The following is a 20,670-nucleotide window of genomic DNA, read 5'->3' as shown; positions in this document are numbered from 1 at the left end:
GGGCCTATGAGACAAACTGTACGGCTGACCTCACTTATGCTGCTCCATTAGGCAAAGGTTCTGAATGCAATCCCCTACCCAACGCACCATCAGAGTGCTACATGAGCCTGAGCTCAGCTCAAGTCACCAAGCTCAGGCATTGATTAATGAACCCACATCTGTTCAGCACCATCAGGGGTGAGGAATTACATCCCCGATCACCAAGGCCTATGTATAGCCTGTTAGAGCACTGCAGTGATTCAAAAAATAGTTTCTTTAGAAGTGAAGGATTTTTCTATAAAGAAAGAAAAATCTAGAAATCAACCAGAATTCTAAAATAAACAATCAAAGCAAAATACAAGCTGATAGTCTCCTTCTAAAGACTTAACTCACAAGCCATGCTGTGAATTTTCAGGTATGACTCTTGATAGCTCAATGGGCAACCCCTGGGGAATCTTTGCTGAGGCCACAGTTGAAAAGCCTGTTTTTGGATGCTGAAGGCAGTCATTCCAGGCTTTCACAGTCTACTTGGCAATCTGATGCGTACCTTTCAGATACAAATGTGCCACTCTTGGTGTTTTGATGATTGGCCAATTTCCTAGTCAGGCAAGAAGTAAATCTGCCTTGTTGTTTTATGTATTTAATGCAAGACCAGTATGTATTTCCTTAATAAAATATATATTGTGCCTATCATGGGATCAATTGGTTAATATTTAGTATGTAAGGCCACATTCTCCAGTTCAAAGATCACTGAATCTGTAGTTAGACAGGCCAGCCCATGACCCTCCGACCTGCGGCAAATTCCTTTCCCTATTTGAACCTGGCTGTCTTATCCAACCTAGAACACAGGTTGCCAAAACCAAGAATTCTACCTAGGAACCCACCAGTGAAGTGTGTTAAAAAACCAAAAATCCCTAGCCCAGGCAGGAATCTGAGATCCCTCTAGTGCTAACTCCCTATGACTTTCTGAAATAAGGCTGAGCAGATGAAAACAGAGCCACTTCCCTGTGAAGGATTAATTTCTGAATTTCAGTTCCCTTCAGGAGCAAAGGGTTACTCAACACTTTCTAAGAAGGTTGCTTAATGATGGGAAACAACATGCACATACTGCACAAGTAGCCAAGGGCCACTACTATACAGAATGGAGGTGAAAAGTACAAATACCAGCTAGGACGGAATATTTACGGAACAGTGTATATCTTCATTTCTGAGACTTCTGAAGCTTGCTGAATGGCAATTTCACATAATTATAGCTGAGTTTTAAGAAACTTAATCCTGCAAAACCATGTAGGATGAATGAGAACAGGAAGGCTGGCAGAGAAAAGAGCAGTTAGGTAAAGCTTTTAAGCAAACATGGGCAGACAAGCCATGTGGCCAAGCCCTGTGTTCATAAAAAAAACCCAATCTCCAAGTGAGGCTACACAGTAAGTCAAAGAGGCCCATGGCAACAGGACTGAAAGATGCTCACCATTCAGCTGTAGACTCAGGTTCCACAAGGAATGTGGTACCAAAAAATGAATAATGTTTTAATATATTTTGTAATTGCTTGGAAATAGTATGAATGTGTAGCAGTATTTTTGTGTGTATTAAAAGCATTAATCTCTTAAACTATATAAGCAAACTGAATTTTCATAATCCTGTTTGGAAATTCTTTCTTTTTGTTAACATACAAGGAGCCTTGAAAAGGGAAATGGCTCAAGACTCTCTCAGCTGCTGCGCTTATTTCAGGCACCCAGTTAAGTGGTAACAAGAGCCTAATGTAGGATGGTGGTCAGGGAAACAGAAGAAAAATATGAACTGAAGCAATTTAATGTGGGTGGCCTAGAGAGGACCCGTGGTCAAGAATGATTCTGCAGATTCCAGGCTAGGTCATTAGGAGGATGCTGGTGCTATTAATAATAGAGGAGGAAGTCAGGAGGGGAAGTAGGATGCATGAGAAGAGGACGCGTTTCACTTTGGGTGTGAAAGGCCTTCTCCATTCTTTTTATCTATTTGTCTTTAAACAGCCGAAAGAACACCAGTGGCAACAACCTCGCTCTTGAATACGAGTGGAGGACAGTAAAGAGCCTCTGTCCATGCTCTGTTTTAGACTGTGGAAATGCAAACCATCAGAAAAGTACCCATGCAGTTCTTAGGAAAATCACAATTCCTTTAGAGAACTGAGTTGTTCACCATAGACTTCCTTGAAAACTCCCCATTGAGGTTAGCTCATGGCAGGTATGACATTCTTATCAGTGATCCCCTACAGGGAGGGCCTCTTCAGAATACAGAAAGAACATGAGGATCAAATGCTATGAACAGATTTAGCTTAGAGTAAGTACTTTCGGTCTATATTCCCCATTCTAAAGACCTAGACTCTCCACTCTCCCAATTCCCAACCCTCCTGCCAAAAATAAAATAAAGTATATATAATATATCCAACAGAGGTTCAAAAAAATGAAAAACAAAAGCATACAAGAAGTCAGGGGCAGACCCAGGTCTAGCACCAAGGTCCCGTAAGTCTCCTTTCTATTACCTGGGAGCATATCAAGACTCATGCTCACTTTCTTCATATTCCAGAGCACTGCACCTTCCCCTGCAACAGTGTGATACACACAGGTAGAGCATGTGACTCTGAGTGTTTTAACCACTGTATGGAGAAAGAAGTCTTAAGGTGGATATAGGAGGAGAGCTCTCAGCATGTTTTATTGAAATTCTTACCATCGTTTAACAGTGATTCACATTACTAATTAATCAACTATAATTTTAAGAAAGATAATACAAAACATTTTTCTTTATACAGTGTCTGAAATCAGTATACAGAGGTTATTCTTTGGGGGAAAAAAGGAAGGAAACCAAGATTATATGCTTGCTCTAGCATAAAATATATGTTTTGAGTGTTTTGAGCACAGGAAAAACTAAAAGCTCTCACTATAAATTATCACTCATTTTATAACATATTTATAAAAAGGAAGCTTAATGGTATATATCTGTAAACCATAAAATCTCAAGAGTTAGAAATCAAATTTCAAAATAATAGCTGTCATAGCCACCTAAACATTATTAAAATCTTATTATAGCTAGAACACATGGAAGAAAAAAGCTAAATTAGGATAAATTAAGAAAAAACAAAGCAAATAATAATACAATGCTCACACTAACACAGAGGGTTTTTAAGTTTGCTTTGAATAACAATTTGGGCAGGAATTGAGGCAAAGATGGCTCTGCTGCCCGTATAACATTTAAGTTAAAGAATAGTTATCTAACTACCTTAATCTAAACCTTACTTTCCCTAAGAAAAGTCTCCAGAAACAAAAAAATGTTATAGAATAAGCTACATCTTACTTGAACCCGGGAGGCGGAGGTTGCAGTGAGCCAAGATTGCACCACTGCATTCCAGCCTGGGCAACAAGAGCGAAAATCCGTCTCAAAAAAATAAATAAATAAATAAGCTACATTTGGAGAGTTAATTGAATAAAGATTAGATCCTTCTTCTGATACCTGCTTAATAATTTCAATCAGTCTGTCTAGAAATTCCTTTATCCGTACTGCAAACTGCAGTTTTGCTTGAGTTATAAAATGAGAGACAAAAGATATACATATACATGTACATATATACTTTTTAAGCCAAAGCTACAAGAACTTTCATATATTCATAGTGATAGTTATTATCAGGACACGTGCACATGAAAATCAGCGTGGCAATATATATCAAAATCACAAATGCATATATCCTGTGATCCAAAAATTCTATTTCTGGATATGTCTCATATACATAAACTTGCATACACAAAGGCTTATTTAGAGCAGCAATATTTATTAACAGAAGACTGAAAATAGCACAAATACTCATTAATAGGACACTTGGTAAATAAATCATGATACAGCCATATAATGAAATACCATGCACCTCTGGAAGATGTGCTTTATGTACTGTATGGAAAGATCTCCAAGTGCTAAGTAAAAAATTCAAAGAAGAAAATAGTGCCATCTTTTGCATTAAAATGGAGGCAAGGGAAAAATAAGAAGCTGTGTTTGTACTTATTTCTAATGAGATTTTGGAAATAAAAGATTTTAAAATGAAGTTATTTTAGGAAGATATACAAAAAAGCAGCAAGTAGGGAGTGAGCGAGAATGGAGGCATTTTACTGTATGTCCTCTAATTCTCTGATTTTAGATTATATGAATTTAAAAAAATTAAATAAATTTTAGATAGCAAAAGTCATCTACTTAATGCTCAAAACATTTCATTAAACGAGATACTTCCTTAAAAAAACAAAGCCACAGAGATTTCAGCATATCCTCAAATGAATCTGACCTTTGAACAAAAAATTGGATGACTCTTGTCCTTACTTCTTTAAAAGAAAATTATTTGTCTATGCCTGCAAAACTGCAACACAGCTAGTGCTTTGGTCTAAAATAGTCCCATTTCAATGTTTTTAAGTTAAATCTGAACTTGGTTACTAACACAAAACCCAGCCAAATTCTGGTTTTTACTTTTAAGAGCGTTCCCATACCTTTGTCAGAATGGTTCTTCCTCCCGTGAGGAATTCGGTTAAGGCACAGAATATATCCATCTTCTGTCTCAACTAGGTATTCCTCACTAGGGAATCCCCAGTAAGAGATAATTTCACTCTGTAGAGAAAAAGGACAATGGAAATTGGGTGGACAGAATCTGAAACAGTCTCCCACATTCACAAGCAAAGGAGCAGATAAACTATGTTCTCCAGGCTTTAAGAAAGCACTTGTCATTGAAATTTTAGCCTGCTAAATCTAGTAGCCCATCACAACAGTAAATCCTCCCTTGCTTCACGCTTGTGTTCTACCTACAGATGTTTGGTTAAACTTCAGTTTCATCATTCTAGCATGTTTATACCAAATGTGTCTAACTTTACCCCAGCTTGGGCCTCTTTGTTTCCATCCTGCCTACCAGGCACAAATAAATGCTATTTCTTTCTTTTCTAAATATGCCAGCTAGAACTGTCAAGGTATAAAACACTTCCTTTGTTTTGAGAGATCCCCTCCTGGCCAATAAAGCATAAAAAATATTAACCTGTTTTTATCAATGGACTAAAAAGATTACATAGAATGTCAAGGTGGGATGGAAGAAAAGTTGAACAAAATAGGGAATTATGGTCACATTCACTTCTCTATAGGAAAAGATGCATGGGACAATTGTTAATCAGGAGCTCAGTGGGATATGGATAATTCAAGTATCCAGAGGATTTAATGCAAATAAGCGCACATACCCTCTCTTCCGTAAGTACTTGAAATAATTTAATTTTATCATTCTTATTTTAAAAATTCTTTTAAAAGTTGGAAAAGTTGGGAGGCAAAAGAAAAGCTTTGAGCTAAGAAGTAAAACTTAACTGTAAGACCCTGCTATCAGGTCATACTCTCCTGGCTCACTGTGAATTTCTCTCCGAGTCCCTAAGCTTGCCAGATTCTTCAGCTGGGTCACTGCAACGTCTATTTTAAAGTTGTTGTTTTCTTTAATAATTTGTACTTTTCTGATATTTTGTGCCTAAATGAGGTATTTCCAGATTTTGTTGTTTACTTAAGATTAATAAGTTTCAGACGTTTTAATTAGTCGAGTGGTTATTTTTGCATGTTTGTTCTAACAAAATTTTGCTCAGATACTTTGACTTCTGTATAGAAATATGTTCCCCGGACATTCTTAATCACAATCTTTGTTCCATGTATTCTAAAACCAGCACTCAATAGCGGTTAAGTTTAAATACTTTTTTATAGTTTAAACAAACTTATTGAGACTTAAAAATGAAATGAATTAATAAATATCATAATTTAGCTTATTAAGAAGTATATATAACATTAAACTGAGGTTTGTTAACTACATATTACCTGGTAAGAAAAGGCTAGCAAACTGAATCTAAGATTCAGAGAAATTGGGCCAATCGTGATGGCTCACGCCTGTAATCCCAGCACTTTGGGAGGCCGAGGCAGGCAGATTACCTGAGCTTAGGAGTTCAAGACCACCCTGGGCAACATGGTGAAACCCTGTCTCTACTAAAATACAAAAAAAGGTAGCCAGGCGTGGTGACGCATCCCTGTAGTCCCAGCTACTTGGGAGGCTGAGGCTCGAGAATCGCGTGAGCCCCTGAGGCAGAGATTGCAATGAGCCAAGATGGCACCACTGCACTCCAGCCTGGGTGGGCGGGTGACAGAGTAAGACTCTGTCTCAAAAAAAAAAGATTCAGAGAAATTGAAAAGCAAAGGAGTTATAAAGAGATGAATGTATGAGTATGGTTTCATGTAGCTCACATAACTGGATCTGAGAAAATAACGTTTGTCACAGATGTATTTTAAAAGTACATAACTTTGAGAAACTTACCACATTCATGTTTGTTTCAGGATTCACAGCTGTCAGTTTCCCTCCAGACCCCTCAGAATGCAGGGTCCAGAGAACCAAACAGACCACCAACTCCAAGAACCACATTTTCATTCTGTATAATAAAACAGTCTATTATTATTTGCTTTTATTTTACTACACAAAAATATTCTGGTAAATTAATGCTCCCACAAAAAGTTCTGAACCAGATTTAGGGCAAGTAAAAGGCGAAGGGAAAATATGAAACAAATGACTCCAGCCATATCTGAAAGGAGAAAATAAGGAATTTTTTTATTTTATTTATTTTTATTTTATTTTATTTTATTTTTTTTTTTTTTTGAGACAGAGTCTTACTCTGTCACCCAGGCTGCAGTGTAGTGGCGCAATCTCAGCTCACTGTAACCTCCGCCTCCTGGGTTCAAGCAATTCTTCTGCTTCAGCCTCCCGAGTAGCTGGGACAACAGGCGCACACCACCACACCAGGCTAATTTTTGTATTTTTAGTAGAGACAGGGTTTCACCATATTGGCCAAACTGGTCTCAAACTCCTGACTTCATGATTCACCCACCTCAGATTCTCAAAGTGCTGGGATTACAGGCATGAGCCACCGTGCCTGGCCAGGAATTTTTTTTTTTTTTTTTTTTTTTTTTGAGACTGAGTCTTGCTCTGTTACCCAAGCTGGAGAGCAGTGGCGTGATATCTCCACTCACCACAACCTCCACCTCCCGGGTTCAAGTGGTTCTGCTGCCTCAGCCTCCAGAGTAGCTGGGACTACAGGAGCGGGCCACCATGCCCAGCTAATTTTTGTATTTTTAGTAGAGATGGGGTTTCACTATATTGGCAAGGCTGGTCTCAAACTCCTGACCTAGTGATCTGCCCGCCTCCACCTCCCAAAGGAATTATTTTTAACTAAGAAACCTCCCACCCACCACCTCCAATTAATATATGACCTTTGGAGTCCAGCATACCCACATACCTCCTAACCCCAAAGTTAAAAACAAATTGTTCATGGAGAAATAACAAAAGGCAAGACTTAGAAGAGGATAGTTTCAGAAAAAGAAAGAGCTACAAAATTTCTGAGCTTGATTATTTCCCACCTCTTGCCCTCCACCTGTGATTTAGACATGTTTAAGTTCAGCCACTATTAGCTTTTCTCCTACTTATTCAACCACTTCTGTTCTTGCCCCAATTATATGTCAGCAATTAAATTTGTCATTCATGGGGAAAAAAATGAAACAAAAGAAAATAGAGCCTTCAAAAGAAACAGAAAGGAAAAATTTGACCCATTTCTCTCCTTCTGAAATTCTCTAACCATCAAATCAACAAAGACCATCTTGGTTTCTGGCAGTGATGACTCAAAATCACAGCAAAGACCTTGAGGATGCTGAAGGCAAAGTTAAATGCCTCTCCTAAGAAAACACAAATGGTTAGAGAAAAACCTATGACTATAGTCCAGAACTTCTGTATTTTCAAAAAATAAATGGAATCACTTAAAAAGATGCAGGCATGTATGCCCATACAAAGACTTGTACATAAATGTTTATAGCAGCTTTGGGTGTAATAGCCAAAAACTGGAAAAACCCAAATGCTTTAAATGGATGATTGGATAAATTATGGTATATACCTACTACTCAGCTATAAAAGAGAATGAACACAAAACAATATAGATAAATCTCAAACTAATTATGCTGAAAGAAGCCAGATCAAAATAAAGAAAAAAAAAAGTACTGTCTGATTCCCTTCATATAAAACTCCACAAAATGCAGTCTAATCTATACTCACAGAAAGCAGATCAGTGGTTTCCTGGGGAGAGAAGGGGCAGTAAGAAAGGATTACAAAGAAGTATGCACAAAGAATCTTTTGGGGGTGATGTACAGGTTCATAATATTGAATGTACTGATGGTTTCACAGGTGTGTACACATGTAAAAACTTATACAATTGTACAATTGAAATATGCCATGCTATCGTATGTCAATAATACTCCACTACAGCTGTTCGTTTTTAGTCTTGTGTTTAAACTGAATATTCCACAAGTCTTAAGAAATTGATTCTCAGGAGATTGCAAAAGTGAACTGACTCCCTTCTGTTGAAGGAATTCCTCCTGGGATTATTTTTTTCCAAGAAGTAGTGAACTCTGAAATTCTTTTTTTCTTTTTTTTTCTTTTTGTTTTTTTAGACAGAGTCTTGCTTTGTCGCCCAGGCTGGAGTGCAATAGTGAGATCTTGGCTCACTGCAAGCTCCGCCTCATGAGTTCACGCCATTCTCCTGCCTCAGCCTCCCGAGTAGCTGGAACTACAGGCGCCTGCCACCACGCCCGGCTAATTTTGTTTTGTATTTTAGTAGAGACGGGGTTTCACTGTGTTAGCCAGGATGGTCTTGATCTCCTGACCTCGTGATCCGCTGGCCTCGGCCTCCAAAAATGCTAGGATTACAGGCGTGAGCCACCGCGCCGGGCCTTGAACTCTGAAATTCTAAACAGGAGCAAACGTCATCCCCTTCAGTGTGCATTGGCAAAGCAAGGCCACTGATTCTACTTACAACTTTGTACTTCTTTATGATAGGAAGGATTGTACAGCCCCAGGCTATTTTTTATGATAAACGCAACCTCCCAAAAGTCTATTATTACTAGAGAATAAGGAGTAAACTGAAAGGGAAAAAATAAAAGGAATTACCACAATTTAAAACAGAGTAGCATCTGCAGTCGCTGCTTTCATTCAGCAGTTTTCCTACAGAACCTGCACCAGCTGCCTAGAGGAAGGTCCATGAGAGTAACAGCTAAAGCTACTCAGCTGAAAATCTCACCCAGTTAAGTTTTCCTTCCAACACAACACTACATACTTAGTATATTTTTCTCAACATACAAAGCCAAGCAATTCTTACAAAGGAGATAACTGAAAATCTCGAAGGAGGGGGGAAAAAAAAACAAAACTTCCAGGCTGAATTCAGTGTGCTTTTCTGGGCTGTTATTAACACCTTCATCTCAGTTCTTTAGACTTTGTAACAATCCAATTAGATACTTGTCTGCCCTCATTTCACCCCAGCCCAAGGCCACAGGGCACAGCCTGAGTCTGACTCAGCTTTGTACCCCCAGAACCAAGCGAAGTGTCATGTATATATTAGATGCATAGCATAGATTCTGAAAAAAGATAGGAGCAGTCCAACAGTTCAGTGGCAGAAGAAAAGGTCCCAACGCAGCACGCCATTTAGCTTTCTACTAACAACAATTATTACGACTCAAATTTAAGCTCTCGCAAGGCGCCAGCCACCGCAGGGAGCGCTTCTGATCTACTATGTCAATTACTCCTCGACCGACCCTATGGCAGTACCATTAATTCCATTTTTCAGGAATCTGAGGTTCACCCAGCTTAAGTACTGGAAGTAAAGTGTCAACTGTTTAAAAAGCAATATCGCTGGGACTTTAACCAGGATTGATGCCCAAGTCTGCTTTCGACCACGCCTTTGGCTAACAAGAGAGGTAGGGTGGGATGCCTGGAGGAGCTAATGGGAGGAGAGCACGAGGATGCAGAGAGAGGACTCAGACATCCCTGCTGTCCTCACGGTCCAGGAGCACTGGGCAACTTCACTGACCGGCGACCGCGCCTGTCCAGGAAAGTGAACAGCGCCCAGGGAAGATGGGCAACTTCAGCTCTCTGAAGTTGCCCAGGTTGACTGGCAGATGCCTTGAGCCAACGCCCGCAGAAAAAGCACCCGCAGGCACCCCAGGCAAGACTCGCCGGGTCCAAACGCAGAGCCTCAGGGCGCGACCCTCCCCTTGGTGGAGGCACAAGCTTCCACGCCGCACCCGCACCTGGCAGCGCCGCGGGGCCGGCACACTCACCTAGAGCTGTCCTGCCGGGCCGCTGTCTCGAGTCGCAGTGCCGGCTCTCAGGGGCCGGGGTACGAATAGGGTACCTGCAGGGGGCCTGGTCTGCAGTGTCGGGAGGGCGGGTGCCCACCACCCTCGGGCTATTTGTTCAGCCAATCAGAGCAGCCAGCCACCAGCCACCGGGAAGTGCCGCGGAGACTCCGCCCCAGCCCAGCTCGGCCGCTTGCCAGCTAACCAGTTGATCCTGCAGAGCATGCGCTGTAGGCGGTCCTAAAAGATGGGACCCGTCCTCCGCCTCCCAGGCTGGCAGGTCCCCAGCTCTACCAGCGCGCCGCCTACGCATGCTCTCTTAGCAGAGGCTCTTTTAGGCGGCCTTCTGCTCCGCCCCCGAAGCTCCTGCAGGGCTGGCACCCTCTGCGCCTGACAGAGAGCATGTGGGCTCTGTAAATGAAAGTGAATCATGTGCTCTATTTAAAGGGTTGATCATTGTGCCTGATGCAAAGCAATCTTGCTGCTTTCAATTTTTTATTATTATTAAAGATTTGTTAAAAGAGGAAACAATATTCAATATGCACATATTATTTATTAATCATTTTCTAAAACAAAGATTTTATTGAGCACCTACTAAATGCCAGGCAGTAGTAAGACAGTGGAGATATAGAAACGAACTAAGCAAGGTCCCTGTTCTCTTGTGTATATTCTGATGGGAAGAGACACATCATGAATAACTATATAATACATGAGGTGGTGATAAGTGCTATAAAGAACAACAACAAAAACAAACAAACAACAACAACAAAAGAAAAAACAAGGGGCTGGGCACAATGGCTTATGCCTGTAATCCCAGCACTTTGGGAAGCTGAGGAGGGCAGATCACCTGAGGACAGGAGTTCAAGACCAGCCTGGCCAACATGGGGAAACTCCGCCTCTACTAAAAATACAAAATTAGCAGGTGTGGTGGTGTGCGCCTTTAATCCCAGCTACTTAGGAGGCTGAGGTAGGAAAATTGCCTGAACCAGGCAGGTGGAGGTTGCAGTGAGTGGAGATTATGCCACTGCACTCCAGCCTGGGCAACAGAGTGAGACTCCATCTCAAAAAAACAAAACAAAACAAAACAAAACAGGGATAAGAAGGAGGATGATATGTATATGGTAATCAGAAAAGGACTCTGATGAAGTGACATCTAAGCACAGGCAAGGAGGTAGTCAATAGCCTTAGATACTGGAGAAAGCACATTCCAGGTGCAAATAGCAAGTATAAAGGCCCTGTGGTAGGAATATTCCTGGTGGGTCCTAGTCAGAGTGGTGAGGTCTTTGAGGCTAAAACAGAATGTATATAGTAGAAAGTAGTAGAACATGAAGTCCTAGAAGTTTGGTGCCTTGGGAGCCACTTGTCAAGATTTTACCATATCTTCTGACTAAGATGAGAAGCCAGTGGAATATTTTCAATAGAAGGGCAGCATAATCTAGTTTAGAAAGATCATTCTGAACCACAGAAGCAGGGAGACTAATTAGAAGGTGTATTCGTCTGTTCTCATGTTGCTAATAAAGACATACCCAAGACTGGGTAGTTTATAAAGGAAAAAGGTTTAATTGACTCACAGTTCCACAGGACTGGGGAGGCCTCACAATCACGGCAGAAGGCAAAAGGCATGTCTTACATGGCGGCAGATCTGAGAGAAAGAACCAAATGAAAGGGTTTTCCTCTTATAAAACCATCAGACTTTGTGAGACTTATTTACTACCACAAGAACAGTATGGGGTAAACTGTCCCCATGATTCAATTATCTCCCACCGGCTCCCTCCCACAACACATGGGAACTATGGGAGCTAAAATTCAAGATAAGATTTGGGTGGGGACACAACCAAACCATATCGTTCTGCCCCTGGCCACTCCCAAATCTCATGTCCTCACATTTCAAAAACCAATCATGCCGTCCCAATAGTCCCCCCAAGTCTTAACTCATTTCAGCATTAACTCAAAAGTCCACAGTCCAAAGTCTCATGTGAAACAAGGCAAGTCCCTTCCACCTATTAGCCTGTAAAATCAAAAGCAAGTTAGTTGCTTCTTAGATACCGGCATGGGATAAATACACCCATTTCAAATGGGAGAAACTGGCCAAAATGAAGGAGCTAAAAGCCCCATGCAAGTCCAGATCCATCAAGGCAGTCAATTCTTAAAGCTGCAAAATGATCTCCTTTGACTCCATGTCTCACATCCAGGTCACACTGATGCAAGAGGTGGGTTTCCATGGTCTTGGGCAGCTCTGCCCCTGTGGCTTTGCAGGGGCAACCCTTCCTCCTGGCTGCTTTTACAGGCTGGTGTTGAGTGTCTGCAGCTTTCCCAGGTGCATAGAGCAAGCTGTCAGTGGATCTACCATTCTGGGGTCTGGAGGACAGTGGTCCTCTTCTCACAGCTCCACTAGGCAGTGCCCTAGTGGGGACTCTGTGTGGGGCCTCCAATCCCACATTTCTCTTCTGCAATGCCCTAGCCCAGGTTCTCGTTAAGGGCCACACCCCTGCAGCAAACTTCTGCCTGGACATCCAGGCATTTCCATACACTCTCTGAAATACAGGTGGAGGTTCTCAAACCTCAGTTCTTGACTTCTGTGCACCCACAGGCTCAACACTACATGGAAACTGCCAAGGCTTAGGGATTGTACCCTCTGAAGTCATGGCCTGAGCTGTACTTTAACCCCATTTAGCCATGGTTAGAGTGGCTGGGACACAAGTCCCTAGGCTGCACATAGCAGGGAGGACCTGAGCCAACCCAGGAAACTATTTTTTCCTCCTAAGCCTCCAGGCCTGTGATGAGAGGGGCTACCTCAAAGGTCTCTGACATGCCCTGGAGACATTTTCCCCATTGTCTTGGCAATTAACATTTGGCTCCTCATTACTTATGCAAATGTCTGCAGCCAGCTTGAATTTCTCCTCAGAAAATGGGTTTTTCTTTTCTATCGTGTTGTCAGGCTGCAAATTTTCTGAACTTGTATGTTTTGTTTCTCTTTTAAAACTGAATTCTTTTAACAGCACCCAAGTCACCATCTCAATGTTTTACTGCTTAGAAATTTCTTCCCCCAGATACCCTAAATCATCTCCCTCAAGTTCAAAGTTTCACAAATCTCTAGGGCAGGGACAAAATGCCCCCAGTATCTTTGCTAAAACAGAGCAAGAGTCACCTTTACCACGGTTCCCAACATGTTCCTCATCTCTGTCTGAGACCATCTCAGCCTGAATTTCATTGTCCATGTCATCAGCATTTTGGTCAAAGTCATTCAACAGTTCTCTAAGAAGTTCCAAACTTTCCCATGTCTTCCTGTCTTCTTCTGAGCCCTCCAAACTGTTCCAACCTCTGCCTGTTACCCAGTTCCAAAGCCACTTCCACATTTTCAGGTATCTTTACAATAGCACCCCACTCTACTGGTATCAATTTACTGTGTCAGTCAGTTCTTGTGTTTTTTTGTTTTGTTTTGTTTTTTTGAGATGGAGTCTTGCTCTGTCACCCAGGCTGGTGTACAGTGGCGTGATCTTGGCTCACTGCAGTCAGTTCTTATGCTGCTAATAAAGACATACCCAAGACTAGGCAATTTGTAAAGGAAAGAGATTTAATTGACTCACAGTTCCACATGGCTGGGGTGGACTCACAATCATGGCAGAAGGCAAAAGGCATGTCTTACATGGCAGCAGACGTGAGAGGATATGAGAACAAAGTGAAAGGGGTTTCCCCTTATAAACCCATCGGATCTCATGAGACCTAGTCACTACCACGGGAAAGGTATGGGGAAAACTGACCCCATGATTTAATTATCTCCCACTGGGTCCCTCCCACAACATGTGGGCATTATGGGAACTACAATTCAAGATAATGATTTGGGTGGGGACACAGCCAAACCACATCAGAAGGCTACCACAATAGTCCAAGTGAGAGTTAATAATAACTTGGACCAGGATGGTGATAGCAGTGAAAGTGGAGAAAAATAGTCAACTCTAGGTATGTTTATAACGTTGAACCAACAGGACTTGCTGGTGGATTGAATACAGATATGAGAGGGACAGTAGCATCAAGGATGGCACTAATGGAGTTGCCATGAATTTGAATGGACAAAGTACCAGGAAGAGCAACTTGAGAGGGAAATTAGGAGTTTGTTCTAGATTTGTTGGTTTTGAGATGCCTGTTAGAGACCTGTATCAACTCAGGCCATATCAGGAAAAAGAAGCCACTCTAGGCATTGCAAACAGAGGACATGGTTACACAGGTGACAGCATTGCTGAGAAGACAAACAGGGTTCGGGTGGCACCGCAGAAATTATTAACAACAGTGGGAAGAGCTGGAGTATCATTGAATGAAGGAAGTGTCATACCATAGACCAGAAGTTGAGCAGCAGTCTCTGTCAGAGACACCACCCCTTGCCAAGAAAGAGAGGAGCTAGAAATAGCTGGACCTTCCCTTCCTTCTTCCTTCAGTCTTCCACAAGTCCCTTCTGAGGATCCTAGATGGGCTAAAGCTGGCTGACACAAGAGCTTGCAGAGGTCAGACCACTCCATCCTCCACAAGACAGAACAGAGCAGGGGTATGACAGGGAATGGATTTGGAGACAAAAAGGAGAAGATTGGCAAAACATCCACATGGAGATGTTGAGTAGGGACTAGGAAATATAGATGTTGTATTCAAGCTCCAGGCTAGAGATATGATTTGTGACTAATCATATTAGAAACAGTATTTAAAGACATGAGGCTGGATGAGATCCCCTGTAAAGCAAGCATAAGTAGCAAAGAACACACATAGAGATTCAGAAGACATAAAAGCTGAGAAGACAATGAGGTTGGAGGAGAACTGAGTGTGTTGTACTTGACATGAAGTGAAGAAAGAAATTTCATGAAAGAGGAAATGATCAGCCCAGGCAAGTGCCAATGATAGCTTAAGTTAAGTGAGTACCGAGAAATGAGCAACAGATTGAGCAGCATTTCTGTGTGTCAGACATTGGGCAATATAGTTAACCTTTCTAAGCCTCAGTTTCTTCACTTGTAAAATGGGGATATAAAGGTAGTTTTGAGGATTGAATGAGACACTCTATGTAGAGGGCTTAGCACAATTTCGCAAAAGTAAAAAGTGATGCAGCCCAAAATGCAACCCAGGCAAACTGAATCCAAGTTGTCATCTGTGAGTGAATGAATGAAAATATAACCACAAAGTTCCTTCACCCAGGTAGGGGAAGATTTCTCCTACTTCCTGCTTTGGGTCATTGTGATCCACAATGACTGGTGGATGACCCATACCTTTTCCATGTTAAACTTAATGAAAGAGAAAAGGAGACTCTACAGAAGAAAATGACATTGATTCAGGTTTGCAATGGGAATAAGTGTGCCATATTATACTATGTGCATATTTAAAGAGGTTAAGACAAGGGGAAGTTTTTAAAGGAAAAATGAGAAAGAACAAGTAAGTTATTTTGAATCAATTGTCCTTGGCTACAAGGATCAATAACAAGGGTGGCATTGGTCCAAGGTCTGACAGACAGTTGCTGAATGGACATCCTTGCGGAAGTATTTTCTGTGCAAGGCTGCATTTTTGGCAGTCTTTTGTGATAGTTCTGATTTTCAGGTATATGTGTGAGAACACTCCCTTTATGGCCTTCCATGGGTCCGTTTGCCAGTTCTTTAATATATAGGACTTCATTTTGATTTTGACAATTTTCACAACTATAAAAAGAAAGTTTTACAGAAAACAGGAGGTAGCAGTGGCGTGTGTGTGTGTCCATATATGCACATGTGTGTTTGGGATGGTCACTTTATATCATAAGCCAGACTGGTGAATTAAAGACAGAAACAATACTAATAGCAGTTCTGCTTCCAGCAAAGATAGAGTAACAATGACCTGATTTACTCTCCTACTTTAAACAGCTAAGGTGGAAAAAGTATGAAACAATAGTTTCAGACGTTGGACAACAAATAGTGCAAAAGAAAGAGCAATCCTTGAGAAGAGGAAAACAAGTGAAATGATCCCTGCAATGCCTCAGATAATTGCCTGGAGAGATTTTCCAGGCTGTACTTTAGGGAGGCCAAATCCAAGCAAAATCCAGCAGTTGATCTGAATAGAGGAGAAACATGAGAATTCAGAAGGCATTCTCATCTGGCAGTAGGAATTCTCATAAGGCAGCAGAGTTGCAGAGCAGAGTACTGGAGCAGAGAGAGCTGAAGAGAGTGAGGCTGTGGCAAGCTGCAGATGGGTTCCTTCAGGTCTTTAACTAATAGTCTGCATGTGAAGAGACAATGCTAGATCACAGTTTAGTGAAAGAAACCACCTGCAAACAGTAAGATCCCCAAGGCTCACATAGAACTTGGAATGGTTTCAGTTACAACCAGCCAGAGTGGGAAAACATTGTAATACACAACTCACTCAATAAAAAATTCATAAGACTATTGTCTCAGTATTGGAGCAAGATCAGCCCTAAATTAAGGCTGGCCTTTTAAAAATAAGAATACTGAATAAGAATAAGAATACTGAATACTGGGAAGTAGAGCCCCAACTGATTTTTACCAAGGTTCCATGACAATTCAGTGGGGAAAGAATAATCTTTTTAACAATGGTGCTAGAACACTTAAATAGGTATATGCAAAACAATGAACCTAGACCCTTAAGTCATAGAAAAATTAACTCAAAATGGACTATATACATACATTTGAAAGTTAAAACTACAGGAGTTCCTAGAAAAAAGATAAGAAAATCTTAAGGAATTTGTGTTTTGTCAAAGATTGTTTAAACACAACACAAAAAGCATAACCTATAAAAGAAAAAATATCAACAAATTGGACCCCTTCAAAGTAAAATAACTTTTTTCTCTAAAAAAGACACATTATAACCATGATGAGATACCACTTCATACCCACTAGGATGGCTATAATAAAAAATACAGGTAATAACAAGTGTTGATAAGGATGTGGAGAAATGTGAACCCTTGCACACTGCTACTGGAAATGTGAAATGGTGTGGCCACTTTGGAAAACAGTCTGTCTGGAAGTTCCTCAAAAGGGTAAACATAGAGTTATCATATGACCCATCAACTGCACTTTCAACTATATACCCAATAGAAATAAGAACTGATGTTTACATAAAAACTTGTACATGAATGTTCATAGGAGCATCGCTCAGAATAGCCAAAAAGTGGAAATAACCGTATGTTCATCAACTGATGAATAAATGAATAAATAAAATTTGATATGTTCATACAATGGAATATTCTTCCATAATTTAAAAATGAAGTACTGATACAAACTACAACATGGATGAATCTTGAAAACATTATGCCAGATTTAAAAAGCCACTCACAAAAGACCATTCCACTTGCAAGGAATGTACAGAATAGTCAAATCTCTGCAGACAGAAAGTAGATTAGCAGTTACCTAGGGATAATGGTGGGTTGATGGCTAAAAGATGGGGAGGAGACGGTGTTAGGGTGATGAAAATGTTCTAAAGTTAATTGTGATGATAGTTGCACAGTTCTGCAAATATACTGAATGCCATTTTTCCCTTTAAATGGTGAATTGAATGGTATGCAGATTGTATCTCAGTAAGTATTCTTTAACTTTATAAAATGATTTGGTCTGCTTCTTAAAAACTAAAACTCCAATCAAAAATTAGCAAAATATTTGGACAGACATTTCACTAAAGAAGATATGTGGATGATTAATAAACATGTGAAAAGATGCTCAACACCGTTAATCATTAGGAAAATGCAAATGAAAGCCACAATGAGATAACACTATTCTATCCACCAGGATGGCTAAAATTAAAAAGTGTTGGCAAGGATGTGAAGCAGCTGGGAATCTCTTTCGTTGCTGATGGGAATGTAAAATGGGACAATCACTTTAGATAAAAGATTATGAGTAAATCTATCATATGACCCAGCTATTCTACTCTTAAGTATTTACTCAAGAGAAATGAAAGTGTTTGTGCACAAATGATCATAGCAGTTTTATTTGTAATAGCCATAAACTGGAAACAACACAAATGTCCATCAACAGGTAAATGGATAAACAAATTGTTGTATATCTATACAATGGAATATTACTCTGCAATAAAAGAATTGTGATCTTCTGATGCACACAGCAACATGAATGACTCAAAATAATTATGCTGAGAGAATGAAGACAGACAAGAACAGTACATGTCTTATTTCATTTTCATAAAAATGTAGAAATTGTAAATTAATCTACAGTGATAGAAAATTAGTGGTTTCCTGGAGAGGGGACATTTTTCTTTGGAAAGGAGAGGAGGCTGGATGACAGAGAGGCATGGGGAAACTTGGAGGGAATAAATACATTTGCTGTCTTCACTGTAGTGATGGTTTCACAGGTATATACAGATGTGAAAACTCATCAAAATGTACAATTTAAATATGTGCAGTTTCGTTATGCACATGTACCCTAGAACTTAAAGTATAATAAAAAAATTAAAAAAGAAAAAAATAAAATAAATAAATAAATAAATATGTGCAGTTTAATCTTCATCTGTCATACTTTGATAAGCCTATTTTAAAAAATACTAATAGTCACTATTTATTGAGCCTTCGCTATACGACAGATATAATCCTAGTACTTTACATTCATTATCTTGTTGAATCAGTAACCACCCAACAGAGGTGTTTTCCCTGTCTTCAGGTGATGATATAGAGACTCAAGCCATGAAGATGATATTTAAACTCAAGTAGCTTAACGCCAAAGATCCAGCTCTTCTTCACTATCGAGAATTTAACCCATTTTCATTCAGCAGTTCTTTGAGTGACAGGCCACTCTCTTGAAGGTTGGAGATTCAGAGCTGAACAAGGATACCTGGCTCCTGCCCTCAGTGCCTAGTGGAGGAAGCAAGAAGATGGGGAACCTGAGGCTCAAAACAGGAAGGCCCAGCTCACCTGGCTTGTGGATAATAGGTTGGGCAGCTGCGGAGATTGGCTGAGCCGATTAGAACTGAATGTTGTCTCACCCTTCATTGCCAGCAGGGGGCAGCAGTTCCCCAGGAAGACCGAGTCTGGGCCCATGCAGGCTTGGGCCTCCTACTGGGAGGTGCCGACACATTCTGGTACTTGGGGCCTCTGAGTCTCAAAGGCCTTTGGCTGTGTTTTCCCCACCTCCACACACGTTTCAGTACTTAATAATCCAAGGTCCTCCATCTCCATGTGTTCAGTAAAAGGGAAGGAGGCTTTACAGGGCAGACTGCCCTGCCTCCCAAAGGAAGGCAATTTAAACATGTCCCACTGTGTTTTGTTTCCTTTGGAAGCGTTGATAAAAGGTTTACTAACAGGCACTTGAAGATGGAGTTCAGGTATCCAGGACGCTCCAGGCTTTGACCCGCGATGGTGAGCAAGGGTTCCTCTTCCTCTTCCTATGCTGGGCTTCGCAGTCAGTTTCATCACAAAAGGTGAAAGGTAGCTAGTAGTGACACATTCCAGCACCAGAAGAATTTCTAGAAATTATTGTCTAAGGGTCTTCAATTTCCAGCCCCCAGCCTTTGATTCCTATTAACAACATGTATGAACACCTACTAAAGAACTAGCCTGGAGCTGAGGACACAGAAATGACTAAGTCCAAGCTTTCAGTGCCCTCCCACATAAAGTGAGTAATTGGATGTGATGCCTAGTCCAGAAGTCATAGCCAGAGGCCCTCAGATATGCATCCTTTGCCAAAATAGCTGGACCCTCTGGGTGTTCTAGAAATTTGAATTAGTTGTCAACAGTTAAAAATCAGAAGAGCTCAAGACCAGACTGGCCAACATGACAAAACCCCATCTCTACTAAAAATGCAAAAATTAGCCAGGTGTGATGGCAGATGCCTGTAATCCCAGCTACTGGGGAGGCTGAGGCAGGAGAATCGTTTGAACCTGGGAGGCGGAGGTTGCAGTGAACTGAGATCGTGCCATTGCACTCCAGCCGGGGTGACAGAGCGAGACTCTTTCTCAATAAATAAATAAATAAATAAATAAACAAATATTTAAATTTAAAAAATCAGAAGAGCTTACATAAAAATATATAATCCTGGCTTCTCTTGAAAAACAGAGAGAATGCTGGCTCTTGATTACAAGATGAAATAAATGTCTTAGAACTGTGGGAAAGTTCACTGGCATAGGTCAAGTCCAGCCCCCTGTCAGTGCAGAGGAGAATAGAACTCGTCTCATTCTGTACCTTCTGTGGTTTATTCTTCCTCTTCCTTGTTCAGACCTGTGCATCTAACACTAGTTTATATTGAATGGGCTGAACTCGCTGGAATACATTAAGAAATTCTGCCTCTCTACGACTGCCCTGCGATGTGCTATTTCTGAGCTCCCCTCCCTGTCCCTTAACAGCCCTGTTGATTTTTTGCCGTAACCAATCCAATTCCAATCTCATTTTTCAATTCAAAGTGCTCCCCCTCTTTTACTTCAGACCTGCTTAAGATGAAGTCCAGCCATGGGAAATGGTATGTGATCTGTTCTTTCCCTTTTCCCAGGTCTTTCCTTACCCACCTACCCAATGCTTACGGCTGGCTTCTTCAAGCTAGTATTGGG

The 20,670-nt window shown here is 40.9% G+C and overlaps 1 protein-coding gene across 1 annotated transcript in view; it reads right to left on the bottom strand.

Moving 5' to 3' along the window:
* LIPA (lipase A, lysosomal acid type) overlaps positions 1–10,475 on the bottom strand; it is a 39,482-nt gene extending 29,007 nt beyond the window's left edge. Inside the window, exons 1-3 of the mRNA XM_017867402.1 lie at positions 10,147–10,475; positions 6,311–6,422; positions 4,476–4,593 (exon numbers count right to left, since the gene is read on the bottom strand). Of these exons, the coding sequence (XP_017722891.1) occupies positions 4,476–4,593; positions 6,311–6,421 (229 nt within the window). The 5' untranslated portion in view covers position 6,422; positions 10,147–10,475. The remainder of the gene's footprint in view (positions 1–4,475; positions 4,594–6,310; positions 6,423–10,146) is intronic.
* Positions 10,476–20,670: the final 10,195 nt, after the last annotated feature.

This window comes from Rhinopithecus bieti, unplaced genomic scaffold, assembly GCF_001698545.2.
Source record: "Rhinopithecus bieti isolate Rb0 unplaced genomic scaffold, ASM169854v2 scaffold_53, whole genome shotgun sequence".
NCBI classification, from domain to species: domain Eukaryota; kingdom Metazoa; phylum Chordata; class Mammalia; order Primates; family Cercopithecidae; genus Rhinopithecus; species Rhinopithecus bieti.
This window is presented reverse-complemented; position numbering and strand designations above follow the sequence as displayed.